The sequence below is a fragment of the Geospiza fortis genome, unplaced genomic scaffold, assembly GCF_000277835.1.
Source record: "Geospiza fortis unplaced genomic scaffold, GeoFor_1.0 scaffold35, whole genome shotgun sequence".
In the NCBI taxonomy this organism is placed as follows: Eukaryota; Metazoa; Chordata; class Aves; order Passeriformes; family Thraupidae; genus Geospiza; species Geospiza fortis.
The window spans coordinates 1030740-1043522 of NW_005054453.1; the positions used below are offsets into that span (position 1 = coordinate 1030740).

At 40.0% G+C, this 12783-nt stretch overlaps 1 protein-coding gene across 2 annotated transcripts in view; it reads right to left on the bottom strand.

The window, feature by feature from the left end:
* The window catches only part of INPP4B (inositol polyphosphate-4-phosphatase type II B), a 192201-nt gene that overhangs the window by 34081 nt on the left and 145337 nt on the right, over positions 1 to 12783 (bottom strand). For both annotated transcript variants that reach the window (XM_005427765.2, XM_031062590.1), the window contains exons 18-20: positions 12373 to 12490; positions 6032 to 6172; positions 3421 to 3518 (exon numbers count right to left, since the gene is read on the bottom strand). In XM_005427765.2, coding sequence (XP_005427822.1) covers positions 3421 to 3518; positions 6032 to 6172; positions 12373 to 12490 — 357 coding nt within the window. The remainder of the gene's footprint in view (positions 1 to 3420; positions 3519 to 6031; positions 6173 to 12372; positions 12491 to 12783) is intronic.

A 12783-nucleotide genomic window follows, 5' to 3' on the forward strand; every position in this document is an offset into this window, starting at 1 on the left:
AAGGGGTCAGAATCAAGTGAAAGAAAGTGAAACTAAATTGATCAATGGATACAGTTTCTTCAAGCAGAGACAGTAAATTAGCCATCCAGGGAGGGCAAAAAAACCCCACAACCCAAGCCCCAAACCCAAGCCCAAAGACTTATACTCAATTGAAAGAATAAAAATGAGGGAAGTATTAATGAAGGTCAATATCCATTCTCCCAACGTGATCCAAGTTGGAATGATCCCTCTTATCAACAGGCTTTTACCTTTTACATCTATTAAATTCTGTAGTTTCCCTTATCCATGATTCATAGTAAGAAGTACTTTAAATATATTCAAAAAGAACTAAGTTGCTTCACTCATACTGTGCTGTCTAAAAACACTCACAAACAAACAATAAAAAAAAGAAAAAGAGAGGAAAATGTACATCCAGAATCTGTTTTGCAATAATTTTAATGTGGATTGTTTTAACAAGTTCTGATTGTACATTAGATAACGTAGAGCACATAAAAACACATCACACTCTGCTAGACTATTACACTTATGGGTGCATCTGTTTCTTTAAAACAGAGAGCACAAAATTACAAAGATGCTTTGAGATTATGCAAATGTATCACTAAACATCTTATTGCTTCCAGGCAGCTTTCCTTTGGTTCACAGCAGAAAATGCGGCAGCTCAGAGGGGTGACTTCACCACAGGTACAGCAAGAGTCTCCTAATCTATAGTACTGCCAAAGGAGTTGCACTTTGACTGGAAATGATCAATTGCTTAAACTCCTTAGGTTCCCCACAGTACTAAACCACCAAATCAGACTTATCGATTATAAGGGGGAGGAGCCTGGAAATACCAAACAGCCTTGTTGTTTTCAGTTAATTATGTACTACTAAATGTTGCAGTGTGATGCAATTTCCTGTTTTAGCTATCCCTGTCCTTTCCCAGGTGTGGCAATACCTTCTCCCTTCCCCTCCCCTTGCCCCCTTGCTAAGTGCTGTCTGTCAATCTTAACATTCCAGCAAGGGCATCGTCTGGTTGGTGAAGTTCAAAAGATGCTTCTCAGCCCTGTGGTCATTGGTCCGTCTAGGGGTCATTGTCCCCTGAGACTCCCTCACTCCCACCTGGTTGGTGGCACACCTACCCCTTCCCTCCCCCTCTCCCTGGGCTTAAAGACACGGGACCATGCGGTTGGCATTCGGTTGGAGCTGTCGCAACATTCAGAGGCCTGCGTGCCCAGGAATAAAACTCTGGATCAAGACCCTCTAGCCGGATCCATCTCCTTTTTTCCTTCACCTTGCCTAAAGCCTTTCCATCAGAAGTAAAGCCTGAGTTCCTCCCTGCCTGGACTTTCCCAAGTGCCAGCTGCAACACACAACTAGCCGGGGGTGTCTCTGAGGTGAAACACCACAGCTGCCGCCTTTGGTCAAGCAGCAAGGGTCAGACGAGCCCAGGCACATTCCACCCAGTAATATTGGGATCATATTCCAATAACTAAACAACTATCTTACATTTTTGGACCCTTACTGGCTTAGTATTTCTATAAAAGCAGTACCATTTAGGTGCTTCAATCAGAGCTGTATTTGGTCAGCATTTTTGGTAGGAATCTTGCTGGAAACATGCTCTTATTTTCAGTTTCTGCTAAAAGAATTTAAGAGGTCAAGAAATGGGTAAATGACGAAGTGTATGTTCATCTTAAAGAAGACAGAAAGTCAGTGGATGCTTAGTTACAAGCAAGACTATTGTTGGCAAGGAGAAATACAGACACAAGAGGAAAACTAACAGCAAAGGTGGCAATACCTTTCAAGGAGTGGAAAATTGAATTCTTTGGAAGGGAATATATGAATGAAGCAGCAGGCCAGGGAGGCTGCCAAGGGTGGATGCAACAGCCTGGCAAATAGGGCTGCGAGTCCTCAAATTCTGTTGGGCTTTTTGAGCACTGTTTGGAACTGACAGCTTTGGGAACACAGTCCTGCATTTATTCTGTAGCACAGATTTGGCATTATAGGAAATTATCTGGATAGGTGGGACAAAACCATCAAAAAGCCATCAATATTGAATGCCTCTCACTTGGCCCCAGCACCAGGGCTGCTGCCAGTCTTGTATGGAGGTTTGTCTTCCAGAGGTGGGGGAAGAGGAGTGGGATTAAAGTCCTGCCACAAATGAACAAGTTTGAGAGCTTCACTTTTTTCCCCGGGGGCTGGTTTAAAAGGCACATTTCTCCAAGGCAAAAGAGTGACTGCATATACTGGCAGGGAGCTACTGGGAAGGGCAGAGGAACCAAAAGGTGCTTTGTGTCCATAAAAAACTGTATAAAGAAGAGACTCAGTTCTTAAAGGTAGAGAAAAAAGCAAGAAAGTTATAATAACCAGAAAATACACGATGAACTAGACACAATTAGTTCTCAAAAGCCTTCACAGTCTGAAAGAAGTCCAGGAACTGTGTGGTTCACTAATAATCCTTCAGGAAGGCAGTACAAGTTTAAATTCTGTTAAAGAAAAGCAGCCAATACTGTCTGCACGCAAATTTTTGCTTTTATAAAATAAAATCCATTTATGAGGTAGCAGATCTACGTTAGTCCTAACCTGAATGAGGTTAGTTTTTCGAGGATGTTTTCTTAGCAAGATTCCCCTAAATTAGTCACCCAACTTATTGTATGAGTTCCTCTGTAAACATCCTGGAAATACTAGGTCTGTGGGTGGATGGATGGGCATCCTGCCCCCCATTTAGAAAGAGCTTTTGTTTCTGTCAAAATTATTAACAAATTAAAATCATCCTGATATAAGAGATAAACATGTATATGCATGTGATATATCAAAGCTTTAGATAGCATTTAAAAATCAGGCTGTTAAAGCTCCAACATTTGGGACTATAGTTTGGGCATTAAAACTAACAGGATTCAATTGATGCAGATGTTTTTTTCAGTCCTTGCTTTTGGCAATCAGAGTAACAGCATAGCAATGTTTATGTTTATAATACAGAATTTCTCTAGAAGTGGAATACAGGAAACCTTGTTATTCATATAATGATGATGTGGCTCATTGCTTGTATTTGGATCTGCAGATTTCTCAATGGTTCACCAAACCTCAACACATTTTCAGAATAAGAACAGAGGGTAAGACTGAAGCTGATGGAATTTCCCACCAAGTATTTATGTAAAAATACAGTAGGTACAGACTGTCCTCTACATGAAATATTAAGAAACTTATTGTTTTAATAACTTAAAATAGCTGTTCAGTTCATCATTCCTCTGTTTCATTTTCTCTGTAGTTTCTGCTGTGGCACAGGGCCTGAAATCACTCCTGAGATCAGCAGGATATTACAGATACAAAATGTTTAAATTCATGGAACAAGTTATGGGGTTCTGCCAATATTACTGTCTTATAACCTTTTACCCATTCAAAGCTTTTCAAAGCCATCTGGACATTGCATTATTTTGTACTCACAATCAGGAGGCATTTTTTCTGTAAATAACTTGTAATATTCTTTGAGAAGTTCTAAGTTTTCCTGGTTAATGTTTTCCTGCAAAGTGGTATCTCCAAACCTATGAAAATACACAGTAAATTATGAAAAAACCCAAAACACACAAACAAAAAGATAAATTGTCCTTCATAATTATTTCTTTGCATAAAGAAATAACTTTGGTGCTAAATGCATGAGATTTTGTCAAACATGCAGTAGTTAAGTCCTTGGATGCTTTGGAATTACGTTTTGGAAACGAGATCATCACTGATGCATACTTCTTCCAAAAGTTTATTAACAAAGCAATCTATTTACAAACATGCAATAAGGCACTTTTTTTTTTCCCTCACAAATCTTGAATAAATGGAAAGGCACTTTGGCGGAATTCCAAACGGTACCACAGGCAGAGAACACCAACTCCTCCATCTCTTAGTGCTGCTATCGCTTAAGCATATTAATTTCTGTAAGAGCTGGACAATATGGAAGTGACACAAGATGGAAGAGAAGCTTATCTACAAACTAACTGTAGGTATAAAAACAAATATCTTTCTCTCTGAGATCAAGATTTCCACAACAGCCACATTTCACATGCCAAGAAACTAAATCTCACAGTACTACAGGAGATATGATTGTAAAGACAAGAATGTCCCCATGACAGTTAGGGCCAAGGTTTTGAAATTCATCTTTAGAATAGATTTGAAATGGGAATGGAGAAGTACAGGAAGAGAGGCATGGGCAGCTAAGTGAGAAACTCAGAGAGAAGGGGACACAGATCAGAAGATATCAAATATGCTGCTAAATTGTGTACAAGGGAAGCAAATATTTCAACAGGCCACAGGGAGAAGATGTGACTACTTCCTCAGTAGCCATTGCTGCACTGTCACATGAGAACATTTCTTTTAAATCAGAAATATTCTCAAGTGTATTCTATCAAAAAACGAATTAGAAGATGTTTTTTTCTAATACAGTAACACTTCCTAGAAATTTGCCACAAAAATGTTTTTATATTCTCAGGTTCTTTATCCCACAAACCTCTCCATACTTTTAGCCATAAATCGTGTGCGATGTAAATGTACAGCTTTAGGAGTTAAGCAGTATTTTGAATTAAGACAAAAGCAGACTGTAACTGCATGCAGAAAAGCTGCTTCTGCATTGAACTTATTTTCTTGGTAGATATTAGTACATATCCATATTTATAGACATGTGGCTATTTTGTTTTCTTTTATGGCTTTCTTTGCACACAATGTAAAATGACCACTGGGAACAACACTTCCTGCCACTTCACTTGCAAGCCAGGCATCTTTTCATACCAACTCCTCTACAAGCCCCCAGGTAATCAGGCTATTTCTAAGTGTTGCCAAATTTTTCCTCAGAACATTCATAACTCAGTCCTTCCTGCCTATCTCACTCCTGTAAGCTCCCACTAGCCTGCTTCTTGCTTACCACACCATGTCTTATCTCTTATTTTCTGAGTGTCCCACTCAGAACTGTCATGACTGATTTTGTTGGTTTTGCACATTATGAGTTTGGCCACGTCGCTCCTCTCAGCACTTTCCTCTTTATGGCATCAAGAATAGCCTATTTTCATTTTCAAGAAGTTTTCAAGTTCTCTAACCAACTATCCAACTCTTTCACCAGTAAAAGGCCAGACTTTACTGTCTTTAGTCAATGTCTCCCATTTCAATTTTCTGCCTAAATTTTCTCACATATCACCACTCAACTTGGAAAAGTGTCCCATAAACATTTACAAAGCTACCTGATGGCATTCTTTAGTAGACTTCTTTAAAAGACTGGTTTTACTTGGCTGTCTACAATGAACAGGAGATAAAATCCTGTGGTGCTTAACTTCTTGCCTATTATCCAGGTTAAGGATTTTCACTGTCTCCCTCTATTACTCCAGCTACAGCTTTGCTATAAGCTTTTGGCTTATAGCGAATGCAACCCAAAGATAAGCATTATGTCTTTTGGATGCTCTGTTAATAAAAGCAGCTAAAAGACAAAACGTTTTAAAAAAGTAGCTGTCTGTAATGACATCTTGACTTCTACCTTGTGGTTTTAGCACTGCACAAATGTGGTAATTTAACATGACTGACAGATACCCTTCTCTTGGAAAAGAAAATTAATACGTTGGTGAAAACTTGACTATTCTTATACTAATTAATTAGTTTCCAGCAATCTGTTGCATAGGAGTACTAATTTCTCTAGCTTATCACTTGTTTAGACTCTTCAACCCCATCTTCAAGATGTAAGAATTTTGAATTTTCAAACTTGTGTGAGAATTTCAGAGTACTGCATACAAACAAAATTCTGCATCTGAAATAGAAATCCATTTTGCATCTGTATCCAAGAGAAACATGGCACGAACTCTGTGAAATGAAGCCCTGCTTATGGTCTTATCTTCATCTGGACTTTTTCATTGTTCTACAGTGCTTCATAGCTTGTGTTTATTTCCTTTAATACCTCTGAAAATACACACTGAGTCAATGTGAGATTGTCCAAGAGCAAATAACAAAGAAGATTTATTTCTAATCCTGAGAGATAGCCTGTACCAGCATGGAGTACTTGGACAGAAAATGAAACGTGACTTTTTCTTACCTCTCTGCCAGTGTTTGCTGTTCATTGATTCCAACATTAAAGAGCACTGGATACATGCGAAGCAGCTTTCCTTCTTTAATCTCCTGTGGTAGCAGCTCAAACATCTTTGCTGGAAGCTGGACCTCTATAATGTAATGCTCACTGGGAAAAATGAAAACAAGAATAAGGATGGGGTTCTTGATTGGTCTTCTTAAAATAATCTTCCTAAATTATAGAGAACGTGTGGACTTAAAAAATCCCTCCCTTTTTCCCTTAATTGAACCATAAAAAGGGATGATTCAGCTTGCTTGTTTTAAGAGCATAACCAAGCTATATGAAGAAAGGCAGGTATAACTGTATATAACTATAAACTAACTTCTTTACTGAAGTGAAAATAGGACTAAGGATGAAAGCAGCAAAAAAGTCCTCTGCTACCCAAATATCAATAAGAATACCTCAACTCTTAAAAATGCATCTTGCTGAGTTACAAAAACAACTTACTTCCAAAGTCACAACTTGATCTGGTATCCATTCTAAAAGTAATTTGAGCAAAAATGTTTCATAAAAACACAAAGTAAAACTTGCATTTTCTTCAATGGTTGGATTTTCTCCCTGGGGGTAGAACGCATCACCAACAACAAAATGGTCTCTGTGAAGATAATAACTGAATGCTCATCCACAAACGTGAATCCTGTTTTAGGAGAAGGGATATGATGTATAGCAGTTCTGGGCTTATATTTTTGTTCAGTCTGATGTCATGAAAAATGTACTGCTTTGGCTGCCAGGTCAAATTCTGATCACATGGAAGCCCCAAGTTGGATTCCACCTGCCTTTGAGAACTGGTGCCTGAACCCACAACAGAAACAGTGGGATAATGTTATCTTAGCTTTTCTTAGCTTTCTTTTCATTGTTAGAGCAACCAATCTAAATTAACAAAAAAAGAACAGACTAGAAGAAAACCCATTTGTTTCCAGGATCTGGTATTTTAGTCAGAGAGGGCTGACTGATAATGGAGGCTGAAATTTTCACTTTGAAATATGACACCAGCAATAAGGAGTGTTACAGCAACAGGACAGAAGGAAGATCTATCCTGCCTACAGAAGTCAGGCCAAGGAAGTCACTCAAGTTTTGTATGTAAATTTAAGATGGATAATCATGAAGTAAATAATCATGAAGTCCCTCCAACTCTCCAATCACATACTTGCTAAAGAATAAAAATGACCTCTGGAGAATTTGGGTAAGAAAAAGAAATAAAACCTTGAAGAAAAATGTCAGTTTCTGCAGTAGCTCTGACACCTTTAGCAAGCTTGAGGGATGACTGGCACCAGCTCAAACGTTTGGAAAAACAGATTCCACTTGGAAGAGCCAGTGATCATGTTTAAACTTTATTCTGCTGATATATCTGAGAAAAAAGTAAAATGGATGCAGTGCAGACCTGTGACTGCAATGTAATTGCATTCAGCAAGGGCAGCAACATCTGCCTCAGTACAGGCTAGAAATGGCATGCAATCTTTGAGCAAATGCCAGATGTTCCCCACTGAGAGGGAATATCAGTCCTGAATGGAGAATACATGTCTCAGGGAGGAGGGATGAAAACCGAAATAGTTCCGCTTCCCAGGTAGGTTTGTGTTTTGTTCAATTAATTCACATGTGAAAGAAACAGAGAGTTAGCAAAAAGGATACTAAAGAATGTGGTTCCCATGACCTCTGCATAGCAGTATTAATTCTTAGCCTGCCTGGGAGCCCTCCTGGCTGCTGTCAAGTACTACCAGAACATTCCTGTGATTGATGGAGTGCTTTGATGAGCTTGAGAAGAAAGTTTAGTCTAATTCAAAGAGCATGCGCTACAGAACCAAACTGCCACCAAATCACTGCATTGTTATATTTCACTACTCCCAAAATCACTACAAATCTCTGCATGTGAAAGAACATTGAGAAATAATGGTCTTTAGGTATGATAAATTAGTATGAGAACAATTTGAGACTTCTCCCCTTGCCTTTTTTATTTTTCAAAACACTTTTTGAAGTCTCAGAGATAATCCTTGGTAACTTTAAAAAGTCTGTTACCAATTGCACAATGAAAATAATGCGTTTCCAGTTGTGGAAAGAAAAGACCATAAAGCTGTGACAGAGCTGTCTAGAAAGTCCAGGAGTAGTACTGAAGTGGAGGCAAAAAAAGAAACAACTCAAAGTACTGGAAGACTGGAAGAAATCTGGAGGACTTGCTTGACTAAGTTTGCCAAAGATCTTACAGGTCTATGATTCTACTTAAAGAAAAAAATATATAACAGTAAATTTGATTGTCATATGCTTTCTCTCTTTCATGGCTAGATTCAGTGCAGAGCTATCAGGCAGGAGATGGATTAGCTGGGTACAACATTTTCCAATGAGATGGAAAAATCAGTACTAAATTTTTAACATTTAATGACCTTTCAGAAAAACAGAGTGGAGAAAGTAAGCATGTGTTTTAAGAGACTAACTAATATATCTTCATCTATTTAAGAACAAACTGTATAAACTTAGGTCTTAAATATTTAAATGTATAAGATTTGCCTAAACAGGACTGCTTAAAAATATCCCTCTATAACTTTCTTTGCATTATTCTCTAATATTTGTTATCATCACATATGAAGACAGACGAACACTTGTAATACTGGTAGAATGCTTCTAAAGGGTGCCCTCCACATGGCTGGGGGTCATGGATCATGCAGCTGCTTTGAGTTGGCTGAAATTGCACACCTTTAACTCATTGCAGTAAACTCTAAACAAGTAATTTACATGGATGTTGCTTTGTAAAACAAAAAAAATGCACACATGGTCAGTCACAGCAACTCAGCTTGGAGGTTCTTTACCCAGCTCCTCTTTCAGATGAATGCAATGTTCTAGATCACTTCACAGTGTGGCTTTAAGTACTAGTCCAGTCTTGGGCTTTGTTGATAACACAGTGTAAGAGACTGTGATACCTCAAAGTTCATGTGCACAATCATAGAATGGTTTGGGTTGGAAGGGACCTTAAAGATCATCTAAACTCAACTCCTCTGCCACGGGCAGGAATACCTTTCACTAGACCATATTGCTCAGAGCCCCATCCAACCAGGTCATGAACACTTCCAGGGATGAGGCACCAACAACTTCATAGTGCAATCTGTTTCAGTCCCTCACCACCCTCAGAGCAAAGAATTTCCTCCTAACATCTAATCTGAATTCCCCCTCTTTTACTTTGAATCCATTCCCCCTTGTCCTGTCTCTCCATGTCCTTGTAAAAAGTCCCTCTCCAGCTCTCTTGTAACCCCATTTGGTACTGGAAAATGCTGTAAGGTCTCCCTGGAGTGTTGTCTTCTCCAAGCTGAACAGTCCCAAGTCTCTCAGCCTGTCTCCATGAGAAATGCTCCAGCCCTCTGATCATCTTTAAGCCCATCTTCATTAAGACCTCCAATTGGTCCACATCCTTTTATGTGGGGTCCCAGAGCTGCATGCAGTACTGCAGGTGGGGTCTCATGACAGTGGGATAGAGAGGGAAAGGCATCTCCCTTGACCTGCTAGTCATACTGTGATGCAGCTCAGGACACTGCTTTCTGAGCTGCATTCTAATAAATGAACCCACCTAGCTGATCTAGGAAAGCCAATAGACAACGCTTCTGGACGTCAGCAAAGCTTTTGATCCAGCCTGTCACAGCGTACGTCTGGACACAATGTCCAGCACACAGCTGGATAACCGTGCTATGGGATGGGTGAGCAGCTGGCTTACGGGTCAGGAACAAAGGGTTACAGGGAACGGGGTGACATAGGAATGGTGTCCAGTCACTAGTGGGGTTCTGCCGGCTCCCTCCTTGGCCCTGTGCTCTTCAACATCTTTGTTAATGACCTGGATGCAGGACTCAAAGGAATGCTAAGTAAGTTTGCTGATGATAGTAAACTGGGAGGAGTTGTCAACTCCCTTGAGGTCAGAGAAGCCCTCCAGAGACCTCAACAAATTAGAGAGATGGGCAATCATCAGCTGTAGACAGTTCAGCAGACGAGAGGCTGGAGAGCAGCGCTGTGCAAAGGGCCCTGGGGGGCCTGGTCGATGCAAAGCCGAATGTGAGTCAGCAGTGCCCTGGCAGCCAGGAGGGCAACTGTGTCCTGGGGGGCATCAGGCACAGCATGGCCAGCTGGGCAAGGGAGGGGATTGTCCTGCTCTGCTCTGCACCGGGGCAGCCTCACCCTGAGTGCTGGGGGCACTTGGGGTGCCACAATATAAAAAAGACATGGAGCCATTAGAGAGGGCCCAAAGGAGGGCCACGAGCATGGTGAAGGGCCTTGAGGGGAAGCTGTGTGAGGAGTGGCTGAGGTCACTTGGTCTGCTCAGCCTGGAGAGGAGGAGACTGAGGGGAGACCTCACTGCGGTTGCACCTTCATCAGGAGGGGAAGCGGCAGGGCAGGCACTGATCTCTTCTCTCAAGTGAGCAGTGGCAGGACTTGAGGAAACAGCCTGAAGCTGTGTCAGGGGAGGTTTAGGTTGGATGTCAGGAATAGGTTCTTCACCCAGAGAGAGGCTGAGCAGGTTGAACTGGCTCCCCTGGGAAGTGTCACAGCACCAAGCCTTACAGAGTCCAAGAAGCGTTTGAACTCTCAAGCACAGGGTGTGATTCTTGGGAAGCCCTGTGCAAGGCCAGGAGTTGGACTTGATGATGCATATGGGTCCCTTCTAACTCAAAATATTCTGTGATTCTGTAAAGAATGTTTAAAAAGTGCATATTTTGGCCTCTAATAAAAGAATGTGAGCTCCTGAACAGAATTTCACCTCTGGGTGGCTGGTGTCTACTACCCACACCAGAAGATCAGCGCACTGCTAGACAGTGCCACACACTTTGGATTGATTTTGTTTGTGCACACAGAATATCAGATTTAAGCACTTTCCTAGAAAAAACAATTACAAGTGAATATGCTGACTCTTCAAGATAAGAATTTGTAGTTTGATTTTCTGTCTTGCATTTCTACAGTCTTTTACTCTCATTTATTGAGCCATACCATATAACAACCAAAATAAAAATGGAGGGTTTCTAAAAAATATATTAGAAAATACCAAATTTTCACCTTTTCATCTTTTCTTTTTATGGTTGACTTCCAATGCTGTTTGATAGGATAAACCTTATAGATTTTATTTTTTTCTGATACCAATCCCATCCACTGAATATCTGCCAGTAAGTACAGTACAGCAATCACGGGCTGTAGCTCTTCTTCCCAAACACTGACTGCTCCATCAATCCAGAATGCCTGAGGCAGCTGAAAGCTCCAGTCCCCTTCAAATCCAGGACCTCTTGCTGTGACAGCTCAGGTACCACAGTAATGGCAGCAAGCCAGCAAATGTAATGCTGCATTTTTCAGGACTTTTGACTGCTGTGATTTACAAAGGATGCATTTCTTCTGTTTGATCCACACATCATAATTACTCTTAATTATTCCCAATGTATTGCCTACCATACACCAGCCTTCCTGTTATTTATTTCAATCCCTTCTCAGAAAGCCCATACGATGAGAGTGAATCATCTAGAATAATTAAGTAAATCAGTGCTGAAAGCCCCCTTCAGAGGAAACATCTATCTTCTAACAGTTGCTGCTTTTAGCTGAATTTAATTTACAGTCATCTTAAGAGCAATGATACTATTAAGGAAGTGATTTTTGCAAAATAAAAGTATTAGGAGCTTCAGACTAGAATAATAATAAAGATGAAAAATCCATTCCAATCTTGTTAACCCTCAAATAGCCAAAATTAATGGAGTATTGCAGTTTATGTCCTGATATTCAGCAGTACTTACATGAGATTCATAAACGATAAGTGATTTTGTGCAAGGATTTCTGAGACTGTGTATGTCCTGTGTGATTTTCAGCAGCTAAAAAAGGCTTCCATTTTTAAAAGTGACTACTAAGTTTTTAATACTAAGTGGCATCTGAGTTTTTTGGTTTCCATCTTAAAAACAATCAAGGCCTAACTCTTGGAATTGCAATTTCATTTCTCATGCTGAAATACAAATTCAGGACATTCAAAACCAAAGTTTCTCAGTTAGAGACCACATTTGTAAATAATGGCCTTGTCACCAGTCCAGGATTCAGTATCTGTGTGTGAATAATGCACCAGCAGCTCTGCACAACACAGACATTGTTCAGATTAATTTGTATTAGTAACTTTTAGCTTTTTATCAGGAGAGTAACCCAGAGCTTACTGGTTTTTAGAATCCCTACTACCTCACCTTCTAAAAAGTAAAACAATGCACTTTCAATAAAACAGAATTCAGCAACAATAAAACCATTAGATGGGTTTCATGGACTACAGATTAAAACTGTAGCTTAGTTTCCTGGGCTCCAAGAAACAAAGTTCTTACCGCCTTCCAGTTATAATAGGCAAAAAATCCTCTGACTTGGCTTCAATTACTTTAAACATTACTTTCTGCAAATCTGAAATGCCCACAGCCATGTCTTCTAGCATCCCCGCTTCTTCACCTGCATGAAAAGATTAGAGAGACTATTAACAGAGTTGGCAGATCGGTCACTGTATGGGTTAGAGTAAAGCAATATATTTTCCAGTCTGTGCATCTCAAAACCACAGTTCTAAATCCACATTACAGTAACCTACATAAAACCAGACTAATTTCTTGAACTGCTGACAATTCTGTGGCCTAAATGGTAACCATGAGTATTAAGCAATTCTGAAAATCAGCCTGCTCTATATAGGCATAAAATAACCTCAGAAAAGCCATTTCTGTCTATTCTGAAAGTTTTTAAAAGGCTTTCCT